Source organism: Scardinius erythrophthalmus (assembly GCF_964197995.2).
Source record: "Scardinius erythrophthalmus genome assembly, chromosome: 10".
NCBI classification, from domain to species: Eukaryota; Metazoa; Chordata; class Actinopteri; order Cypriniformes; family Leuciscidae; genus Scardinius; species Scardinius erythrophthalmus.
In genome coordinates this window covers 40,420,221-40,443,856 of record NC_138230.1, presented here as the reverse complement: position 1 = coordinate 40,443,856, position 23,636 = coordinate 40,420,221, and the positions used below count along the sequence as shown (strand labels likewise).

The 23,636-nt window shown below is 38.4% G+C and overlaps 3 protein-coding genes across 3 annotated transcripts; 2 read left to right on the top strand and 1 right to left on the bottom strand.

Moving 5' to 3' along the window:
- Positions 1-1,906: 1,906 nt before the first annotated feature.
- LOC308696761 (calaxin-like) lies at positions 1,907-5,433 on the top strand (the record flags this gene model as incomplete). Its single annotated transcript, XM_081375657.1, has 6 exons — positions 1,907-1,973; positions 3,455-3,610; positions 4,705-4,809; positions 4,912-5,063; positions 5,151-5,255; positions 5,361-5,433. 6 exons carry the CDS (start codon positions 1,907-1,909, stop codon positions 5,409-5,411), a joined length of 636 nt encoding a protein of 211 aa, XP_081231783.1. The 3' UTR covers positions 5,412-5,433.
- A 7,884-nt stretch (positions 5,434-13,317) lies between these two features.
- Positions 13,318-16,934, top strand: LOC308697375 (calaxin-like; the record flags this gene model as incomplete). Its single annotated transcript, XM_081376554.1, has 6 exons — positions 13,318-13,384; positions 13,572-13,727; positions 15,328-15,432; positions 16,445-16,596; positions 16,684-16,788; positions 16,884-16,934. The coding sequence occupies 6 exons, from the start codon at positions 13,318-13,320 to the stop codon at positions 16,932-16,934; spliced, it is 636 nt and encodes a 211-aa protein (XP_081232680.1).
- Positions 16,935-17,734: 800 nt separating this feature from the next.
- On the bottom strand, positions 17,735-20,921 carry rbm48 (RNA binding motif protein 48). The gene is made up of 5 exons (XM_081376211.1): positions 20,732-20,921; positions 20,385-20,575; positions 19,320-19,465; positions 18,694-19,247; positions 17,735-18,079 (listed from the first exon to the last, which is right to left on the bottom strand). Exons 1-5 carry the CDS (start codon positions 20,855-20,857, stop codon positions 18,008-18,010), a joined length of 1,089 nt encoding a protein of 362 aa, XP_081232337.1. The 5' UTR covers positions 20,858-20,921; the 3' UTR covers positions 17,735-18,007.
- Positions 20,922-23,636: the final 2,715 nt, after the last annotated feature.

Below are 23,636 nucleotides of genomic sequence, written 5' to 3'. Positions count from 1 at the left end.
GGCGTGACGTGAACAGGCTCGGTGGTGGCCATCTTGTCCGAAGACACAGGCTCGGCAGGTGTGACGTGAACAGGCTCGGCGACGGCCATCTTGTCCGAAGACACAGGCTCGGCAGGTGTGACGTGAACAGGCTCGGCGGCGGCCATCTTGTCCGAAGACACAGGCCCGGCAGATGTGACGTGAACAGTCTCTGGCTGGGCAGACGTGACATGAACAGTCTCTGGCTGGGCAGACGTGACGGATCGCTGGGGTGGTGCAGGCAGTGCGAGCAGCTCGGGCGGGGCCAGTAGAGCATGACGTCTGGGTGGTGCGGGCAGAGCAAGACGCCTGGGCGGTACGTCAGGGACGGTAGTCACCTCCGGGATGGTCTCCGTGTTAGGAGCCACCGGACTCGGGATCACTGGAACAGGGACCACCGGAACAGGGACCACCGGAAATGGGATCACCGGAACAGTTACGGAGAGAGCCTTTCTCCTCCTCCTGTGTTTTGGTGCCACTTGACTCTGGACCACCGGAACTGGGACCACCGGTACTGGGACCTCCGGCACTGGGACCACCGGCACTGGGACCACCGAATTCGGAACCACCGGAACTGGGACCACCGGAGTCGGGACCACCGGAATCGGGACCACCGGAACAGTCACGGAGGAGGTCTTCCTTCTCCTCCTCTGTTTCCGATGGCAATGTGCAGGTTCTGAGCTGGGCGGAATCAGTGGCGAAGGGTGCTTAGGGGAATTCAGCGCCATGGCCTCTTCAGTCTGGCGGGCCCATAAAGCCAGGCCCTGAAAAATGTTCATGCTGCTGGATCCATTGTGTGACGGAGTCCTTCTGTCACGATCCACACACCAAGGAAAGGGAGAGAAACAGGTGGATCCAAATACAGCGTTTTTATTTGTAGGGCAATCCAATTCGTCGTCATCCATGCAGGTGTCAAAATCCATATTAGCAGTCCAATATAACAAAATAAACAAACAAGGAACAAGAACATAAACCGGAAACACAGGGAACGGAAGTGGTGTGATATATTACAAGGACTCCGTGACACATACTAAAACAGACAGGGTATATATACACAGGGAACACAAGCTAAACAAGATAACAAGGGGGCGTGGTAAACTGAAACACCTGTGAAGACTAATCAACATAACAAGGAACAACTAAACATGACAAGACACATGGCAGGATCACATGACAAGCATGGAATAATATGACAGACACTAACAAGGAACAAGACACAAAACCCACACCGTGACACTTATCAACGACTGGCAAAGTGCAAGAGGCTTTCAAACTTCATTGTTCCTCTTGAGGGAATAGATTAATCCTACATCCAAGCTGAATTATTTTTTTTATTTTATTTTATTTCAAATAAAAATGTATTGAATTGCAATAAAATTGCATTGCACTTTTAATAAAAGATTTTGTTTTTGAGAAAGTATTTATTTTAATCATCCATCCATTCCTGGTATTTTGTCCACGAGTCAATAAGTGTTTATGAATTAATCCTTTAAAGTCCCCCCTGTGGTGAAAAACAAGTTTTTAATGTTTTTTATATGTCTATGTGGTTTTTAATATGCTTTAGGACAAACCTGTAAATTATGACAGAATTTTCATTTTTGGGTGAACTATACCTTTAAGAATAGCCTACTACCAGAGAATGTCTACTATAATACGACACCTTTGACATTTTCCACAACTTTAAACGACTTCATTGCAAGAGCAAGTTCGTAACAAAAAAGGTGATTTATCCAATCGACATTTATGAATAAAGAATTTATCCTTCAAGATAATGAAGTTTACAAAATTGTCTCGAATCCTCACATGTGTCACCCGTCATCACTACATTGCTCCGTCTGCGTTTCTATAGCAACATCTAACGAAAGACTTGAAAGGTGAGAATCGGAAAATGTCGGCAATGAACAGAAAAATGATTCAGAACATCGCTGAAACTTTATGCAAGGAAGTCAAACATTGTAAGTATTTATTAACGAATGTTTTTTCTTCTTATATGCCAGTTCACTAGTTCACACTTACAAATAAGTTAGATAGAATAAATGCGTATTTGGCGTGCTGTCCGAGGAGAGGGCTCCGGGCTCGGTATTCGGCCCGAACCCAGAGTACTCCCCCCGTATTCCTGGCTGTAAAGATTAAGCCAAGAGTGAGGAGTCGGGGTGGTGGAGGGATGCTGAAAAACTGTCAAGGAATATTAGGTGAGTTGACAGTGTGGATATATATATACTTCTTGTCATGCTGATTAGGGTAGACATAATTGTTTGATGACGAGTAGATTGGATTGCTTATTTGAACGTGCTCCTCCCGAACTTTGTTTATAAAACATCATTTAATATTATTCTTTATAATATAATTCTAATAAAACCTTTGCTAGCAGCTGTTAGTTCATCACCCGTATAACTTATGTCCTGCTTTATAAAGTTAGTTACAATAAATACCGTGTTTAGTGACTTGACAGCAGTGGCGCAAAAAGTGGGTATGCGCTATATGCAGCGCATAGGGGCGCAGCACCAGGGCAGCGCCAAAGCGATGGTAATTCTTTTTTAATTATTTTTTTTTTTAATCTATACGTAGCTGCTGTTGTGCGTTTCTAAATCATTTCTGCATTTCCTCAATGTTATATAACTTTTTAGAGGACTAACAGGCTAGAGTAGGATTTTCATAAGATTTCATCATAGAATTTTGACATAGAGACTGAGAGGGGGGGATAATATTGCGAGCAGGCGGGGGCGCCATGAGCGCTGAGCGAGCAGGTACGAGTCGAAAAAGATGGATACAGCAAAAAAGCTGTCAGGACTAAAAATAGAAAAATTGAAAGAGGGAAAAGGAGATGGCATGTCAATTGATGCGCCAGCAGCTAAATAAGTGGATGGTCAAAGGCAACAGGTAGGATTTAAAGTGTGATGTCCACGCATGTAGGCTAGGAGATTCCCAGTGGGCCGACGTGCTTTTTGGGCCGATACATCTAATAGGCTATTTTTTTGTCTTTGTCTAAACGGCCAACAAAACTCGTACATCGGCGGCCCATTCGTTTTGTTTTGCTTAATTGGCGGCGCCGCGCTGGGTTAGTGCCGTTGTAATACATTGGTAAAAAAAAAAAAAAAGTTTCTTTTTTTGACATTTTTCATTAAACACGTAGGCTAGTGGTCCATTGGTTCTTTTCTTGATTGACACTGGGCTGGCCCAATCACATCTGTAATGTATAGAAATTATTACAAAACTAATTATGAAAGTTTCCTTTATTTTTCGGTGCATTTGTTTTACAATATATGGCTATTACTGTCATGGGACTAATAACTATTATTATGTAGTAGTGTAATGTAGACAGACACTGTTACTAAAAAAGGTTTGAATTTGAAGGGGGCGCCAAAATTGTTGCTGCATACCCCTCTGACACTGGGTAGTTGCGCCCCTGCTTGACAGTATTGTGATTGTGCTGTAGTTAGTATAGCAGAGGTGCAGGGTCTGATAAGGCTGTTCACCGGACTGGTGGGAGAGCAGGCAGAGAGAAGAGCGGCTCACGGACTCGACAGGGTCCAGTTCAGAAACATCCTGCACAACACATTCGGGCTGACTGAAGATTTGATCATGGATAGAGGTAACGTGTTTGGATGAGGACGACTGTAGACCGTAGTCTGGTCTGCAGCATACTGTATATTATATTATTTTTAATGTATTTGAAAGAAGTCTCTTATGCTCATCAAGCCTGCATTTATTTGATGAAAAATACAGAAGAAAAAAACAATATTGTGAAATATTATTACAATTTAAAACAATGGTTTTCTATTTTAATACACTTTAAAATATAATTTATTTCTGTGATGCAAAGCTGGATTTAAATCAACTATTACTGTAGTTTTCAGTGTCACATGATCCTTCAGAAATCATTCTAATATGCTGATTTATTATCATGTTTATTATGTTGAAAACAGTTGTGTCTGGATATTTCTTTTATAACCTACGATATATTCAGGATTCTTTGATGAATAAAAAGTAAAAAAAGAAAAAGATCAGCATTTATTTAAAATAGAAATATTTTGCAAACAATATATCATACACTACCGGTCAAAAGTTTGTGGTCAGTAATATTTTCTTTCTTTTTTTGAGAAATTAATACTTTTATTCAGCAAGGATGTGTTAAATGATAGTAAAGATTTATAGAAGACTTTTTATTCATCAATGAATCCTGAAAAAAGTATAACAGGTTTAAAAAATATTAAGCCCTAAACTGTTTCCAACATTGATAATAACTGAATATCAAATCATCATATTAGAATGATTTCTGAAGGATCATGTGACTGAAGACTGGAGTAATGATGCTGAAAATTCAACTATGCTTTACATAAATAAATTTTTAACGTATATTAAAATAGAAAAACATTATTTTAAAATGTAATAATATTTCGCAAAATTACTGTTTTTTTTTCTGTATTTTTAATCAAATAAATGATGAACATAAGAGACTTCTTTCAAAAACATTACAAATATTAATCTCTCCAAACTTTTAACCGGTACTACTTATTTGCAGTTTAACAAATATAAGGATATTAGTACCTATCAATAATAAAACCTTTGTAATATTTTCTTATTCATGAAGTACTACTAATATAAAAAATATTCTCCTCTGTCTGAGCCTCAAGGAGGATATTAACCATATTTGCAAATCTTTGTATTAACCCCTTGTGCATTCAGTTTTTCGTGTCTTTGACAAGGACAATGACACCTACGTAAGCGTCAAAGAGTGGGTGAAAGGTCTGTCTGTCTTTTTACGAGGAACGCTGGATGAAAAAATTAAATGTGAGTTCTTTATATTTTATACTTTATAAGGTTATGTACATAAAGGTCATGTTATAAAATATCTACATACTGTATATAAAATATCCCATGTATAATGCCTAGTCTGCTTTGACGTATACGACCTGAATGGGGACGGATACATCTCACGGGAGGAGATATTTCAAATGCTGAAAGACAGCCTCGTCAGGCAACCCACCGAAGAGGACCCCGACGAGAGGATTAAGGATGTTGTGGAAATTTCCTGGAAAAAAATGGTACTACTATGTGTCAGACTCAGAAAATGTATATGTAATATTTTACCATTGTTAAGTATAAAAGATATGTACCTTTTATTTTTTCAGGATTATGACCATGATGGAAGAGTTTCTTATTCCGATTTTGAGAAGACAGTCATAGATGAAAACCTTTTACTAGAAGCTTTTGGCAACTGCCTCCCAGATACGAAGGTAGAAATCACAAGCAACTATTTTTGCATGTAAAATGTATTGTAATTTTAAAAAGAATTTTTAAAATGTAATCATATTTTAAATTTTTTTTTTTTTTTTTGGCAGAGAATACTGTTATTTGAGCAACATGCATACCAGGAACCATATGAATATTGAAAAGAACCACTGAATTTTGAAGGGTTGGGGTCAGAATCCCTTGTTCTTCAATATATCCTTTTGAGTTTTTACATTATCTATCTATAAATTACAAAAATGTTTGTCTGTCTGTCTGTGTGTCTGTTATTTGCATATCTCTCAAACCGTTAGTCCGATGGATTTCAAACTTGACAGGTGTCTTGCTACGGACACGAGTAAGTGCAGTGCCAAATTTGATGTTGTTTGATGTTGGATTAGAAATGCAAAAGATATTGTTAAATATATCGGTAAAAGAAGCACTTAGAAGGTTGTGGTTTAAAAATAAACATTCTGACATAACACTCAGTCAGTCAGCCAAACATTAAGTCAGCTACACTATTTACTTCTGAATATTATATTTTATTCACGGCCATCATTTGTAGTAGCCTATTCACAAACTGTTTGCTCAAGCGTAGTGTTTTTTCGGAGTTCACTGTGTAGCCTGCTCCCTGAATCGTCGCGCTTATTCATTTGTGGATGTTAACTGAATCTGTAAGTCAGCTGCGTTGTTTACTTCTGAACATTATATCTATAAATTACAGGAGCGTCTTTCTGTCTGTGTGTATGTGTGTGTGTGTGTGTGTGTGTGTGTGTCTGCTATTCGCATATCTCTCGAACCGTTAGTCTGATGGATTTCAAACTTGACAGGTGTCTTGCTACGGGCACGAGTATGTGCAGTGCCAAATTTGGCGTTGTTTGGATTAGAAATGCAAAAAATATCGTTAAATATATTGGTAAAAGAAGCACACATTGGCTTTTGCCGCTCTAGCCGCTGGCCACTCCCCCTCTCACACTGCACACTGAAGCCACTCCCCCTCTCACACTGCACACTGAGTGAGCACTGTGCAGGACCAGACACAGAGAGGCTCGAAGAAAGCAGCGGAGCTTAAGTAGCGTTTTCTCTGAGTTCACTGTGTAGCCTGCTCCCTGAATCGTTGCGCTTATTCATTTGTGGATGTTAACTGAATCTGTAAGTCAGCTACACTGTTTATTTCTGAATATTATATTTTATTCTGGTGCGCTTAAAGTTATCGCTATTGTGTAATAGTAGCCTATGCTATTCACCAACTAAACATATCCTATTCAATGCGTACACAGTCTCTTTCACGGCCATCATTTGAAGTAGCCTATTCACAAACTGTTTGCTCAAGCGTAGCGTTTTCTCTGAGTTCACGGTGTAGCCTGCTCTCTCAATCGTGTAGTTTGATTTTCCATATTTATAGTATGTCATTATGTCAGTTCTACCATGCACAAATAAAAATGTCATTGAACTTTTGCAGTGTAATTGTAGCAATGAGCACTCAAACACACCAAACCAACAATTACTAAAAACACACACAAAAACTGATTTTGCACAGGCACTTTGCACTAGTTCCTATAACAAGTACTAATCAAGTTATATAATCATTACTATATTCAGAAATATTGACAGGCGGATCGGTGCAGCTTCTGCAGTAATGCGGTCCCTGTACCGGTCTGTCGTGGTAAAGAAGGAGCTGAGCCGCAAGGCGAAGCTCTCGATTTACCAGTCAATCTACGTTCCTACTCTCACCTATGGTCATGAGCTGTGGGTCATGACCGAAAGGACAAGATCCCGGATACAAGCGGCCGAAATGAGCTTTCTCCGCAGGGTGGCTGGGCGATCCCTTAGAGATAGGGTGAGAAGCTCGGTCACTCGGGAGGAGCTCAGAGTAGAGCCGCTGCTCCTCCACATCGAGAGGGGTCAGTTGAGGTGGCTCGGGCATCTTTTCCGGATGCCTCCTGGACGCCTTCCCGGGAAGGTGTTCCGGGCATGTCCCACCGGGAGGAGACCCCGGGGAAGACCTAGGACACGCTGGAGAGACTATGTCTCCCGGCTGGCCTGGGAACGCCTCGGTGTACCCCCGGAAGAGCTGGAGGAAGTGTCTAGGGAGAGGGAAGTCTGGGCATCCCTGCTTAGACTGCTGCCCCCGCGACCCGGCCCCGGATAAGCGGTAGAAGATGGATGGATGGCATATAGTTTTAATCATATTTTGTTGTCAGCATTTCTACCAGTATCTTTCTAAGTGCATTATGGTGTCTGTGACTAATCTTTTGTGCCCTGAACGAGGACCTTGAGAACAGACTCTTTGTATTGGGAAAACAGCTAATAACCGTGTACTTCTTTTATGTGTCATAGACAATTGGAAAAGTTTTTGGGGCAGACCTGACGTGTTGAAAAGAGATGATATTCATCCCTCCTGCTATCATCACATAGAGACTGTGTCTGTTCCCCGAATTAGGACATACAAAAAACTTCCAAACCCATCTAAGGGAAAAATGTAATTGATGTTCAACAAATAAAAAACAGATAATACAAATGAGCAAATGATTAAGCTTGGGTTGCTGAATATTAGATCCCTTACTTCAAAAAGCACTTATTGTTAATGATATGATCACAGATTATGACCTAGATGTGCTGTGTTTGACAGAAACCTGGCTAAAACCAAACGATTACATTACTTTAAATGAGACCACCCCGCAAGATTACTGTTATAAACATGAGCCTCGTCTGAAAGGCAAAAGGGGAGGTGTTGCTGTAATTTATAGTAATATTTTTACAACTACTAAGAAGTCTAGTTTCAAATATAATTCTTTTGAAGTGTTGGTGCTTAATATAGCAATATATAGTGTAAAATAAATGATAAATCATGTTTGAGATTTGTGCTGGCTACTGTATACAGGCCACCAGGGCACCATACAGACTTTATCAAAGAATTTACTGACTTTCTATCAGAGTTAGTACTGATTGCAGATGAAGTCATAATTGTTGGTGATTTTAATATACATGTAGATAACGAAAAAGATGCATTGGGACTGGCATTTAAAGACATTCTGAACTCTATTGGAGTTAGATAACACGTGTCGGGCCTACTCACTGTCGTAATCATACTCGAGATCTAATATTAGCACACTGAATCAATGTTGATGCCGTTGAAATTCTGCAGCAGAGCGAAGACATCTCAGATCATTATCTAGTCTCGTGTAAACTTTATTTAGCCCAGGCTTCAAAGCCGACTCCGTGTTACAAATATGTTAGACCTATTACTTCTGCCACTAAAGATGGCTTTATTAATAACATTCCTGATCAGTTTCATCATCTCAGCATCCCAGATAGCTTAAAATAACTTAATATTGCGACAGAAACTTTTAACTCTCTCTTTTCCAGCACTTTAGACACAGTTGCTCCGTTGCTCTTAAAGAAACTTAAAGAAAATAGTCCAGTGCCGTGGTACAACGAGCACACTCAGGCCCTTAAGAGAGCAGCCAGAAAAATGGAGCACAACTGGAAGAAAACAAACGCTTGATTGCATACAGAGAGGCCTTAAAAGAAGCTAGATCTGCTTATTTTTCAACCCCATTAGAAGAAAATAAACAAAACCCTAGATATTTATTTGAAACAGTGGCTAAACTAATGAAAAATAAAGCTTCAAGCTCAGAAGTTTCCAAGTTTATGAACTTCTTCACTTATAGATTGATAATATCAGGGAGAAAATTATAACCATGCAACCGTCTACTACAGTATCGCATCAGACAGTGCATTGTAGTCTCCCTAAGGAAAAATTTGATTCATTCATTGCTATAGAAGAGGAAGAATTTGTTTGTCATGGTTCATGAATCCACTGTCTCTCTCTTGTGTGTTTGTGTGTGTGTGGGCGTGGTTATCTAATCTCAGGTTGATTATTAGCGCCAGCTGTAATCACTTCCCTTTCCCTTTATATGTTCAGTGATCACTGTCTCATGTTGTCAGATTGTTGTAGCTTCCCCGGTGTCGTGTCCTGTTACAGTGTTCTTCTCTCACCTTCCTTGTGTGGATTATCTTCGTTGTGCATCATCTTCGTTTGGATTGTTTGTTCCCTGGATTCCTGAGCACGCCGATCACTAGTGGTGGGCAGATCGAGGCTTCGTGAAACAATGAAACAGTTGAAGCAAATGTGCCATATTGTGTCGAGGCTTCGAAACAATCCGACACCTTGTGGTCACTTGCAGGTGTTGATCTGAAACAACATTGACAACGAGCCATTAAAATATGTGTTGTTTTTTTATTATTGTATTTTTCTAATATGTGAAGCTTGTAACCTGTTGGCCCCTCACAGTGCACTGTTATTTTGGTCATGAAAAATTAATATTAATAAAAGAAATCAAGCCACAATGTCTCACTTTTTTTATAGAAAATTTATTTAAAAATATAAATTTCTTTGCTGTGGAAGGATTTAGCGTACTTCTTTTTTTTACAGATAATTTCTCCAGCCTTTGACAAACTCCTCTCACAAAAACCCACGAGGTCAAGATGCGTTGACTTGACTTTTATACAGATGTGCGATTGTGTGGTCTGTTCCCGAGCCTGTCAATCAAACGCTGATTCGGCGGACCATGCCACCTGTCGAAACACTTGTGAAACACTCCGAAGCTTCATTTAGCCGTAGTCACGTGACATGGGTGTTTTGAATCACGCTTCGGATCAGTGTTTCGAAACATCTGCGCTTCGGGATCTCGAAAAGCTTCGGAACATCAGTTTCGCGTCAGCCATTCCTACCGATCACCACACGCTATCACCGGGTTGCCCGTCGAAGTCCCTGCGTCATATTTCAGAGTGTTTGTCCTCTGACCTGTTGTCTTCTCCTACGAAGATCTAATAAACAGTTTTACTTGCATTTTGCATCCATTTCTGTATCATTACAGAACGATCTGACCACATCATGGATGCAGCGAGTTCAACAAGTTTGAGCGAATTAATTTCACACAGTATCACAAGAATGGATCAGCAAGAAGAGAGCATCTCTAACACAGGTCGGGCGGTACAAGCACTTGTGGCGCAGATGTCCGAGCTCACCCAACAACTTCAACATCCAACTTCCACCCACACCGCCCATTCACCCCACCCTGCCAGAGCCGGATTCCCAGCCAGAAACACGACTACCGACACCAGAGGGTTATTCAGGCCTTTCTCACTAGATGCTCTATGCATTTTTCGTTGCAGCCACAGACTTTCAACCGTGAACAGTCGAAGGTAGCATTTGTACTCACATTGCTGTCGGGTAAAGCGGCTCTTTGGGGAACGGCGGTGTAGGAGAACCGAGGAGATGAGAAGGGTCTTCGATCATGCGGTGGCGGGTAGGGAGGGGGCCAGACTACTCGCAGACCTTCGCCAAGGAGATGGCTCGGTGTCGGAATATTCCATCCAGTTCCGCACCCTGGCCGCAGAGTGTCATTGGAACGAGAAGGCGCAGTGGGACATGTTCCTGCATGGGCTGGCTGACAGTGTTCAAAGGAGTTTCCCCATAGCGTAAGTTAGCCTTACGACCTCTTGAAAGGGAACTGCTATTCCCTTGTGCTTTTGTGTATGCATTGAATGCTCTGTACAGGTCTCGTGATATGTGGCAGCAGACCTCAAGAGATAAAAACAAGAGACACTTCTACTTAGCCCAAGCTTTTACAAGTGGCCCACCCTGATAATTTAACAGTAGGCATGCAACTGCATAAAGCTGATTAATGTTACCAAACATGTTTAAGGGGATGACAGTATAAAATAATTTAAATTCCTTCAGTCTACGAATTAGGCGCTCAATGTGCACTCTGAGATGTGCAATAGATTGGCTCTCCCTGACCTCGTGCTTTGGCATCTGAGGTCTCCCAGTGAGGAATGCAGGCCTGTACACCTTACAGGGCACGCAGTCATCTCTGGCTCTGTCGACCATAATTGCCATATCTGGCCTAAGCAGAGTAAGAATACCTGACTCTACAAAGATCAGTTTGTCACTTACTGAGCCGGCAAAAAGGGAGGAAACAAAGGTTACAGCGCCATGCGGGGCCATGCCAATCATTCCCTTCAGGGTACAGTGGGACTTATAGTTTGAGTATACCTCACTCTGAAGGAAAGGGGAGGAGGGTGTTTGACACCGGAGCTCTGTGCAGTCCAGAATTGTGGTGGTGTCTAGGTAGTCTTCGAACTCTGATGGCAAGTGTTCCTTAATTTTGTCTTGAGTCATCCAAATGCATTGTGAACCAAGAACAGAGAACAAAAAATTGCTCCAGGTCAGAATGATTCTGCTGACTGTAGACTGATGCACCCCATACCGCTCAGTTAGGTCCCTCTGCTTCAGACCAAGGGCAAGGTAGTTCAAGGAGAGGAACAGTTCATCTATTGCCTGTAAGGACTGACAGAGCACAACACAATTAAATGTATATGTATATGTAATTGTCAATACTGGTAGGTGTACAGTACAGTTACAACAACAGACATCTGATGGTGTGGAATTTATTTCCATTCATTCTACATTCATTTCTAAAAGTGCTAGTATCGGTCATAAGGTGAACATCCTGGCTTCAGAAAGTAAAAGTCCAACCATGTATTGAACAACTATATGATAGGATGCATCATTTCTGTAGCCGGAGAGTTTGGTCATATTAGCACAGACCTACCATGGAAGCACTTTGCTTTTCAGATTCAGCGTTTGCAGTTCCTGTTCTGGTTACCCGAACCATGAATTTCAGTGATGGTTCAATGACCTGCCAAAACCGCATCAGATGATCATAAGATGAAAACCTGTAATGTCAAAGCATTGACATTTCTTGCATTTAGCACCATACATGTTATTACATTTATAGGTTCTTATTTTGACAGTGCACAAATTTGTCAAAGGTCAGAGGTGAACCTGAAGTAGGAAATTACTTGCACTGGTCTATTTGACATGCTGATTATATTTAATCTTCAATGTTTGCGGTTTGGACACCCTAGTGAAAAAAAATCCTAAACCAAAATGTATTTAAAATATATTTATTTCATACAAATAGATATTTACTGACATAATGCTTGAAGCTTACTGATATAAATATTATAATTAAACTTTATTTGGAGTACTTCTTTATTGCACGATGCACATTAAGCCTAAAAAGGGTTTTAATATCACTATTAGTAAAGATAGTATGCTCACTGTATAATGTCAGTCTTTACGCAAGATATTTAAAGTGTTCTTAAAGTACAATGCTTTTTTTATTAAATTAAATATTTCTACATACCCGGTGTAGAAACGGATGTCCATGTCAGAACCTATGAATTGCTCAAAATAGCCCAAAACCCTGTTTGATCTGTTCCAGCTGCTGCCTCACATGGACTATAATGGATAGTTCATTATATTATGTTCTATTGTATTTATTTGAGCTGTAAAAATTTAAATGGTTCTTTTAGACATTTATTATAAGTTGTAATTCTATATTTTTTAGGGATGGTGTTGAAAGTACAAACCCCCATGAACCTCTTGTCAAAGAATGGCAAAGTGCAATAGGCTGAGAGGCTTTAACTTCACTGTTACTCTTGAGGGAATAGATTAATCCTACATCCAAGCTGAATACATTTTTTGATTTATTCCAAATAAAATTGAAAAATTGAAATAAAAAATTGCATTGCACTTTTAATAAAAGATTTTGTTTTTGAGAAAGTATTTATTTTAATCATCCATCCATTCCTGGTATTTTGTCCACCACGAGTCAATAAGTGTTTATGAATTAATCTTTTAAAGTCCCCCCTGTGGTGAAAAACAAGTTTTTAATGTTGTTTATATGTCTATGTGGTTTTTAATATGCTTTAGGACAAACCTGTAAATTATGACAGAATTTTAATTTTTAGGTGAACTATCCCTTTAAGAATAGCCTACTACTATAATACGACACCTTTGACATTTTTCAAAACTTTAAGCGACTTCATAAGAGCAAGTTCGTAAATAAAAAGGCGATTCAACCAATCGAAATTTATGAATAAAGAATTTAACCTTCAGGATAATGAAGTTTACAAAATTGTACAGGCTCCGCCTGCGTTTCTATAGCAACATCTAACGAAAGCCTGAGAAGGTGAGAATCGAACAAGCAGAAAATGTCGGCAATGAACAGAAAAATAATTCAAAACCTCGCTGAAACTTTATGCAAGCAAGTCAAACATTGTAAGTATTTATTAACTAATGTTTTTTTTCTTCTTATATGCCAGTTAATATTATTCTTTATAATATAATTCAAATAAAACGTTTGCTAGCAGCTGTTAGTTCATCACCCGTATATGTCCTGCTTTATAAAGTTAGTTACAATAAATACCGTGTTTAGTGCCTTGACAGTATTGTGATTGTGCTGTAGTTAGTATAGCAGAGGTGCAGGGTCTGATAAGGCTGTTCACCGGACTGGTGGGAGAGCAGGCAGAGAGAAGAGCGGCTCACGGACTCGACAGGGTCCAGTTCAGAAACATCCTGCACAACACATTCGGGCTGACTGAAGATTTGATCATGGATAGAGGTAACGTGTTTGGATGAGGACGACTGTAGACCGTAGTCTGGTCTGCAGCATACTGTATATTATATTATATAGTGGTGTGTGAGAGTATATATTAATAATATAAAAATGCATGTAGAGTTTAGTCAAAAGTTTGGAAACATTATTTTTAATGTATTTGAAAGAAGTCTCTTATGCTCATCAAGCCTGCATTTAATTGATGAAAATACAGAGAAAAAACAGTAATATTGTGAAATATTATTACAATTTAAAATAATGGTTTTCTATTTTAATACACTTTAAAATATAATTTATTTCTGTGATGCAAAGCTGGATTTAAATCAACTATTACTGTAGTTTTCAGTGTCACACGATCCTTCAGAAATCATTCTAATATGCTGATTTATTATCATGTTTATTATGTTGAAAACAGTTGTCTTGATATTTTTTTATAACTTATATTTTTTTCAGGATTCTTTGATGAATAAAAAGAAAAAAAGAAAGAACAGCATTTATTTCAAATAGAAATCTTTTGTAAACAATATATCCTACATCCTACAATATTTTTTTCTTTCTTTTTTTGAGAAATTTATACTTTTATTCATGAAGGATGTGTTAAATGATAGTAAAGATTTATAGAAGACTTTTTATTCATCAATGAATCCTGAAAAAAGTATAACAGGTTTTAAAAATATTAAGCCAACATTGATAATAACGGAGTATCAAATCATCATATTAGAATGATTTCTGAAGGATCATGTGACACTGAAGACTGGAGTAATGATGCTGAAAATTCATTTTTGCATAACATAAATAAAATATATTTTAAAGTATATTAAAATAGAAAAACATTATTTTAAAATGTAACAATATTTCGCAAAATTACTGTTTTTTCTGTATTTTTAATCAAAAAAATGATGAACATTAGAGACTTCTTTCAAAAATGTCTCCAAACTATTAACCGGTACTGTACATACTGTTGGAAACTCAGAAGCGAAGACCAGGAGACTTGGTTCTTTCTTCAGCAGGATTCTTTATTGAGAACAAGAGCTGTCCGTAGCTGCAGTCATCAAGTCTGACTAAAGCAGTGTACGTTGTAGTTTATATACATTTAGAGGGGAGGGATTTACATAGAGATGGCATGTAAATGAAGTACAGGAGTCAGCTCGTTACCTGATCTCATCAGCATAACAGTGTCATTCAAATGCATAGACGCTAATCCAATCAGCCTGACAGTATCACCCATACCTCAGATACCATGACACTGTTCAGGAGGTGCATGAAGACAAAAGGTTAATGTCAGACACCTGGGTTGCTTGACTTAATCTTATTTGAATCTCATCTATGCCTCAAAATGTAAAACACAGTGTACAGAACTTTCTCGGTTTATACTATTGTATTGGAACCTAAATTAAACATTTAATAAATTTGTAATACAACAATACTTTTATTTGCAGTATAACAAATATAAGGATATTAGTATCTGTCAATAATAATAAACCTTTGTAATATTTTCTTATTCATGAAGTACTATTAATATAAAAAAATATTCTCCTTTGTCTGAGCCTCAAGGAGGATATTAACCATTTTTGCAAATCTTTGTATTAACCCCTTGTGCGTTCAGTTTTCCGTGTCTTTGACAAGGACAATGACACCTACGTAAGCGTCAAAGAGTGGGTGGAAGGTCTGTCTGTCTTTTTACGAGGCACGCTGGATGAAAAAATTAAATGTGAGTTCTTTATATTTTATACTTTATACTTTATAAGGTTATGTATATAAAGTTCATGTTATAAAATACATTGAGGAGAACAAGTATTTGATACACTGCCGATTTTGCAGGTTTTCCCACTAACAAAGCATGTAGAAGTCTGTATTTTTATCATAGGTACACTTCAACTGTGAGTGACAGAAAAATCCAGAAAATCCCATTGTGTGATTTTTAAGTAATTAATTAGCATTTTATTGCATGACATAAGTATTTGATACATCAGAAAAGCAGAACTTAATATTTGGTACAGAAACCTTCGTTTGTAATTACAGAGATCATACGTTTCCTGTAGTTCTTGACCAGGTTTGCGCAGACTGCAGCAGGGATTTCGGCCCACTCCTCCATACAGACCTTCTCCAGATCCTTCAGGTTTCGGGGCTGTCACTGGGCAATACGGGCTTTCAGCTCCCTCCAAAGATTTTGTATTGGGTTCAGGTCTGGAGACTGGGCTAGGCCACTCCAGGACCTTGAGATGCTTCTTATGGAGCCACTCCTTAGTTGCCCTGGGTGTGTGTTTCGGGTCGTTGTCATGCTGGAAGACCCAGCCACGACCCATCTTCAATGCTCTTACTGAGGGAAGGAGGTTGTTGGCCAAGATCTCGCGATACATGGCCCCATCCATCCTCCCCTCAATACGGTGCAGTCGTCCTGTCCCCTTTGCAGAAAAGCATCCCAAAAGAATGATGTTTCTACCTCCATGCTTCACGGTTGGGATGGTGTTCTTGGGATTGTACTCATCCTTCTTCTTCCTCCAAACACGGCGAGTTTAGATTTAAAAATCATACAAAGTGATTTTCTGGATTTTTGTTTTAGATTCCGTCACTCACAGTTGAAGAGTACCTATAATAAAAATTACAGACCTCTACATGCTTTGTAAGTAGAAAAAACCTGCAAAATCAGCAGTGTATCAAATACTTGTTCTCCCCACTGTATCTACATACTGTATGTAAAATATCCCATGTATAATGCCTAGTCTGCTTTGACGTATATGACCTGAATGGGGACGGATACATCTCACGGGAGGAGATGTTTCAAATGCTGAAAGACAGCCTCGTCAGGCAACCCACCGAAGAGGACCCCGACGAGGGGATTAAGGATGTTGTGGAAATTGCCTTGAAAAAAATGGTACTACTATGTCTCAGACTGAGAAAATGTATATGGAATATTTTACCATTGTTAAGTATAAAAGATATGTACCTTTTATTTTTTCAGGATTATGACCATGATGGAAGAGTTTCTTATTCCGATTTTGAGAAGACAGTCATTGATGAAAACCTTTTACTAGAAGCTTTTGGCAACTGCCTCCCAGATACGAAGGTAGAAATCCCAAGCAACTATTTTTGCATGTAAAATGTATTGTAATTTTAAAAAGACGGGCTCTAAAATGTTTATTTTTATTATTTGTTTGGCAGAGAATACTGTTATTTGAGCAACATGCATTCCAGGAACCACATGAATATTAAAAAGAACCACTGGATTTTGAAGGGTTGGTGTCAGAATCCCTTGTTCTTCAATATATCTATATATCCTTTTGAGTTTTTACATTATTCCTATAACAAGTACTAATCAAGTTATATAATCATTACTATATTCAATAAGAGATTCACATATAGTTTTAATCATATTTTGTTGTCAGCATTTCTACCAGTATCTTTCTAAGTGCATTATGGTGTCTGTGATTAATCTTTTGTGCCCTGAACGAGGACCTTGAGAACAGGCTCTTTGTATTGGGAAAACAGCTAATAACTTAATAGAAGAGGGCAAGCCTGAAGGAGACCCTCATCAGATGACTGTATCTGTTTTCTGCTGACCAAGTTAAGGTTACAGGGGTCAACCTCTACGTGACTTACTACTCTGGTTCACAGAATTGTACTTTAATGTGTATTTCGCTAAAGAATAAAGTAAACATTATCTGTACTTCTTTCTGAGGAGGGAAGGTTTTTCAGTTTTGGGTAATCTGTCCTGATAATAATGAGCTCAGGCCCTTTACAACCTTGGTAGAACTGCTATTCCCTTGTGCTTTAGTGTATGCGTTGAATGCTCTGTACAGGTCTCGTGATATGTGGCAGCAGACCTCAAGACGCCTTTCGACGACCTCCGAGGTCATCACCGGACCTCCATGGACTCGGATGACAATTATCTTGAGTAATGTCGATGTACCCTTCTATCTATCCATAAGTGTAGAATTGTTTAGACTTTATGTTCTCTTAGCCAATCAGAAGTAGCAATGATGTAATGGATGCCCTTGGAAATGGTATAATTGGTGTAAGATTTTGTGTAAGGTAGAGTTGGCTTGCGACCTCCTCGTGAGACTTTGACGCTGACTCTACCGATGAAACGTGCAAACTATTCTTTAGCAAATTTTTTATTTATTTGATTGGACCTCACAACTCCTGGTCTTCTTTCATTATATCTGTTCCTGGGTCTTACAGCTGTTACCCCCCCAAACAATTTTGTACATAAAAAAAAGAAAAGTTTGTCAAAACATTGTTTGTGGCTGTAAAATATTGTTCAATGTAAGAGCACAGTTGTCTTATTAAATTCTTCTGCGTGGCTTTGCAGTAGTGGTCTTTACTTGTACAGGTTTGACCTCTGGAACAGATGTGACCTAAAAAAAAAGAAGAATATACATTAGCAATATACCATCATGAAAAATTGCACACAAACATAATGTACTTAAAGGGGTCCTATTATGCCTTTTTACATTTCCAACTTTCTTTATTGTGTAATGCTGCTGTTTGAGCATAAAAAATGTGAGTTAATATTCTCTATATCAGTGTCACTGTTTCTCCCTGAAACGCCTTCATTGTAGTCTTGAGTTTTCTTCCGAGAAAATAATTCCCATCCAAGGCATACGCAAAAAAAGGTTACAAGGCCAGGTTGAGTCAGTTGTGTGTTGAAACTCAGGGTTATGGTAAGGGACGTGGCATTTCCAAAGCACACTCAAAGCAGTTGACCAATCACAACAAAGTGATCTAGCTGACCAATCAGAGCACACTGCGCTTTTCAGAAGGAGGAGCTTCATAGAGACAGGAACTAAACAGAGCGTTACTGACAGACTGGGAAAAGAGGAGCTGCAACAATGTGAAAAATGTTTTTTGAACATTCAAGCATGAAAACCTATTCTAGTAGACCCCAAAAACAAAATCAAGACTTTGTAAAAGGGCACAACAGGTCCTATTTAAATAATATTTACAGCAGGAATAAAACAGACAAACTAACCTTAGTCATAGTTTGACGGATCAAATTGGCGGTGACATTTAATGAATGATCCTCCATGTCCAACTTGGGCAGCTCTGGTAATTTTGGGCCAATCAGAGTCTCAGTTTCATTCAAAAAGAACACTGTTTCCTCCAATTTTCTTTTTCTACTTTCTAAATGTGTAATCCTTGGCATAAATCTAACAGGTTGTGACAGGTTCTCGAGCCTTTTACTCAAATCTCCCTCTTTAACACTTGAAGATGAGGATGATGCACTCTGCTTTGAAGTTTCTGCGAGAGGAGGGATGGAATTATGTAGAGAGCCCATCTTATCCTCTGTAGGTAATGTTGTTTTAGTGGTCCACTGCACTTGAAATGGCTGTGTAAAATTGGGAAGTGAATAAGAAACATCCTCCGTTGGGGGAAAAGGCTGCTCAGGAAAGCCCAAGTAGTCAGACTTTACATTCTCCCTTCTGGCGCTTACAAAGTCTTTCTGGATCTCAGGAGCTGCAGACGCTCGGGTGTCCGTGCTTGATGACTCTGCGCTTACTTCCGATTGCTGATCGTATTGTTTTGCTGAAAAAAAAAACATCACAAAAGTTAGATTTTCTACAGATGTAACCTATTAAGAGACACGATTAAAAGTACCTGTGTTTTGGCTTGCTCTGTTAACATATCTCCTCCTGTCCTGTAACTTCTGCCTCGTCTCTTCCACAGTTTCGTACTCGGGGGCATAGCAGACATGCAGCTGACCCCCAAAGAAGCTCTTTTCATCAGTACGCCGTTTAGCTATCCTGCAAATTTACACATTGTAACATATGCATGTCATTCCGTGATACGAGTGCTTTTTGAGTTATGCATATAAAAAAGTACTTTATGAAAACACTGCAATAAATTTGATTGTGTTATTATAGGCATTAAATACAAAGAAATATAATAAAATTATTCATAAGAAACAACTGATTATTTAAAACTGTACATTAGTAAAAATGTAAGCGTTAAATTCTCTTTATAATAATCAGCTTAAAGTGTCATGACCTTGAGTAAAAAGGCAAGTTTAAATGATCCGTTAACTATAGAAGCTCGTTCCTGCCACAGAATAAAAAAAAAAAAAAGGTAATAGTGACTTTTTTCCCCTTGCAATTACAAGTTTACACCCCCCCCCCCCTGAATTGGACTTTATAACTCACAATTGACAATGTTTATATCTCACAAGTTTGTAAAAAGTAGTGAGATATGAACTCACAATTGTGAGAAAAAAGTCAGAATTGCAAGTTCTCTCATATTTTTCACACAATTACTTTTATATTTTTTTACTCTGAGGCGGAAACAAGCATAGTTCCATAGTTAACCCTGTTCATTTTGTTACAAAAGGTTTTATTTAAAATAAATGCTGTTCTTTTGAACTTTCTATTCATCAAAGAACCACAATAATAAGAAATGTTTCTTTCTTTCTGAAGGATCATAATGACACTGAAGTAATGATGTTGAAAATTCAGCTTTGCATCAAAGGAATAAATTACATTTTAAAATAGATTAACATAGAAAACTGTTACTTTAAATTGTAATAATATTTCACAATATTGCTGTTTTTACTGTATTTTTGATCAAATAAATTCACCCTTGCTTTGGTAAGCATTATGTATATGACCAGGTGAACTAAAAGTGAATGTTCCTCTGGATCACTTTGAACATGTTTTTGTCTGTCCTTACCTTGCACTTGTCAGCTTCTGGAACTGAAATAAGTAGACTTCAGTGAACTGCTCTGCTGGGTATTCATCAAGTGCCCTGTACTCCTCGACCACTCCATACAGAGCAAAGAGCTGCACCAGCTCTGCCATCAATCCAATAGCGGGCACTCCTTGAACTAGCAGGAACCGAGACTCCAAGTTGATGGTGTATACCTGAAACCAGCGATTCAGCCATGGAAATAGTCTGATTATTTTCCCAGGCTGTGACTCAAAACCTAGTGAGATGACTCTGGCTGTCACTCTGATTGCTGTATGGCTCGAAAAGCTAAAATACAGTGCTAACTAAAACAATTTATAAAATAAACCAACCTTAACAGCTCTTTGGCGTCTTCCCTCTCTGTATTTTGCGCGTGTTTGGGCAACATTTTGTTGCTCGTGGTGTTTATACACTTTTTGTGTGTCCCACACAGAAGAATTAGCGACTGAACTGTCCATTTGTGTGGTGAAGTCACTCGGCGCCGGAAGAAAACAACTCACGGGTTTTCAAAATAAAAGTCTCAATTTTTAAACAATCCTTCTATTTGATATCGTGATAATTTGCAGTTGCATTGTTAATTCATCATTATATTTATAATGATTCATTTATTAAATGTAGTGAATTAAAAACAATTTAATGAATATAATCGAAATGTAGATTTAAATATAATCTTAATAAAAAATATATATAGCCTATTCAATGAACTTTTTCATTTATTCAAGTGTTTTTCTTATAGATTTTTTATTTATTTAATACAATAAAAATATATTTGAATATTGAGCTACGTTTTGCATTATTATACATTTATACTGTTAAAAATGAATTTGTCAAAGATCACAGAACAGTAAAAAGTCTACTTTATTTCTTATTATATTTCATTTAAAGTATAAGCGTTCATTTACATTTATAGGAAATTAATAAATAATATCCAACTTGAGTTCAAACAGTTCACAGGGGTTCATTTACATTTATAGCAAATGAATAAACAATATCCAACTTGAGTTCAAAATAGTTCTCAGTTAGGTAACTTCAGATAGTTACAGTAGGCTACAATATTTCACAATAGCCTATATGTCATCAGATTCTTGACAAGAGAGAAACATTAAGTTCCTCTTTTCGTTACCTTCTCATTATTTAGTTATCACATTTACATTTGCATCCTTCCTGAATAAGGCTGAGTAAAATGTCTGAGGACGTTATCTACTCGGATGTCGTATTTGTGAAAAGAAACGAGGTTGGCAGTAACGATCCAGATCAGAGTCAATTAGGTGAGTTTTCAGTAGGAGTTGTTTTTGTATTTTTCTTAATTAACGGCATGCATCTTTGTAAATGCTCCTCCTGTCGAAGTGATTCCCTATGATAAACACTTCATGACAATCAAATGTTTGCAGTAAAATTAAGATAGCTATTTTGAGTTTAGAGACGCATCAGGCTAAACATAAATAACGCAAATCAAACATAACTCAAGTAACATGACATAAAACTGGTAAGTTCTTGGCAGGATGTTAATGTTCTTATGAAATCATAGTATCAGTAGGCCTACAATAAAAAAAGCACACTGACCACAAGCCACTTAAATCCTTGTGCTCGTTCAATGTTTTATTTGTATAGCCTATCCTATATGCTTGAGTAAATCCTTAAATTGTAATCTGGCATAATAAAACACTCTGATATATTTTTTTGTTGGTGATTCTTCTGAAGCTTCGCAAACGACCAAACTTAAAGAGGTAGTTCACCACAAAATAAAAAATTTGTTATCTTTTACTCAAATTGTTCCAAACCTGTATTAGTTTTTTTCTTCTGTTGAACACAAAAGATGATATTTTGAAGTAACCTGACAGTTGATGGACCCCAATGACTTCCATTTTTTTTCTCCCTATTAAAGTCCACATGAAATCAAAATTGACCATATTTACTTTGTTTGCCTAAATTGATCGTTTTGTGGTGAACAATTCATCCATGCAAGTCAATCCATAAAAAATTTTTTTGGCTTCGTAATTTTTAATCAAAATCTGAAAATGCCCCTCCCCTCTGCATTGGAGGACCTTCCCTGATGACGTATGTTTGACGGCTTGGTTTGGGCAACGCTTAACCACTCCCCTCAAACCGTTAAGGCTTGTTCGACTTCATGCAGCTCTGCGCAGACCGATCGGCGGCTGACTTAAAGCAGTGCATGCCGGTTAGAAATTTTGTCCGACTTGATACAGCGCAGACACCACGTGACTGTGACGTATGCCATCTAAGTACCGCGAGAGCGATTCGAGAGTAGCCGGAGAACTCAGCCAGCGCAGCTTCTCAAGAGCGGCTGCACGTGGGCTGATGATGACACAGCTGTTCTACAATTGGCCGGATTCACCGCATGACAACGATCACGTGTGTTTCGTGTTTATTCGAACACCTTTAGTTCCTCTAAAGCTCTCAAATCAGTTTTTTATAACAGTAAACACTCTTTTCATGTCGTTGCGATGTTATATATTGTGTAATGTTTAATAAATTAAAACTGATTAAAAAACATAGACTCCACTTCATTGATAGTAGCTTATGTTGAACTTTATTCTTGTTCAAACAGACGCTGTATGAAGCAGTACATAAAATATTGAATGAAAATGTCTCTGAAACATCTATTATTTGGCAAATATTGCATTTATTTCACTTCAGCTGTGGTAAAGTATGCAAACACCACGTGAGCGGTCACCACGGGAACCAGAAAGTGTCCGACTTCACGTCTCCGTTTGCAGCTCCTCCCCGCCTGCACGCGGCTACTCTCGCCGATCGGGTGCATCCAGCCGCAGCCGATGTCGAACACACCTTTAGTCTGTTATGAGAAGAGATGGAGAGGAGGAGCGCTAGAGTAAAACCCTGCCCTCTGTTCAATATTCCTTTTCACTGGGAAATACGTCACAACACTGGAGAAAAGTCGTTTGCAACTTCCGGTTCACGCGGACTTTAAATAAGTCAGTGGGTGTTGTCAACTGTCTGGTTACTAACATTCTTCAAAATATCTATTTTTTTTGTGTGTGTTCAACTGAAGAAAGAACGACATGAGGGCGAGTAGCCTAAATAAAAGACACAATTTTCATTTTTGGGTGAACTATCCCTTTAAGGTTTTAATCAAATATGCAAATATACCTTAAATTGTGATTTAGCATATTAAACCACTCTCTGATATCAATTCTTGTTGGTGATTCTTCTCAAGCTTCGCAAAAGACCAAACCATGTGGTGACTTTGTTCGACCG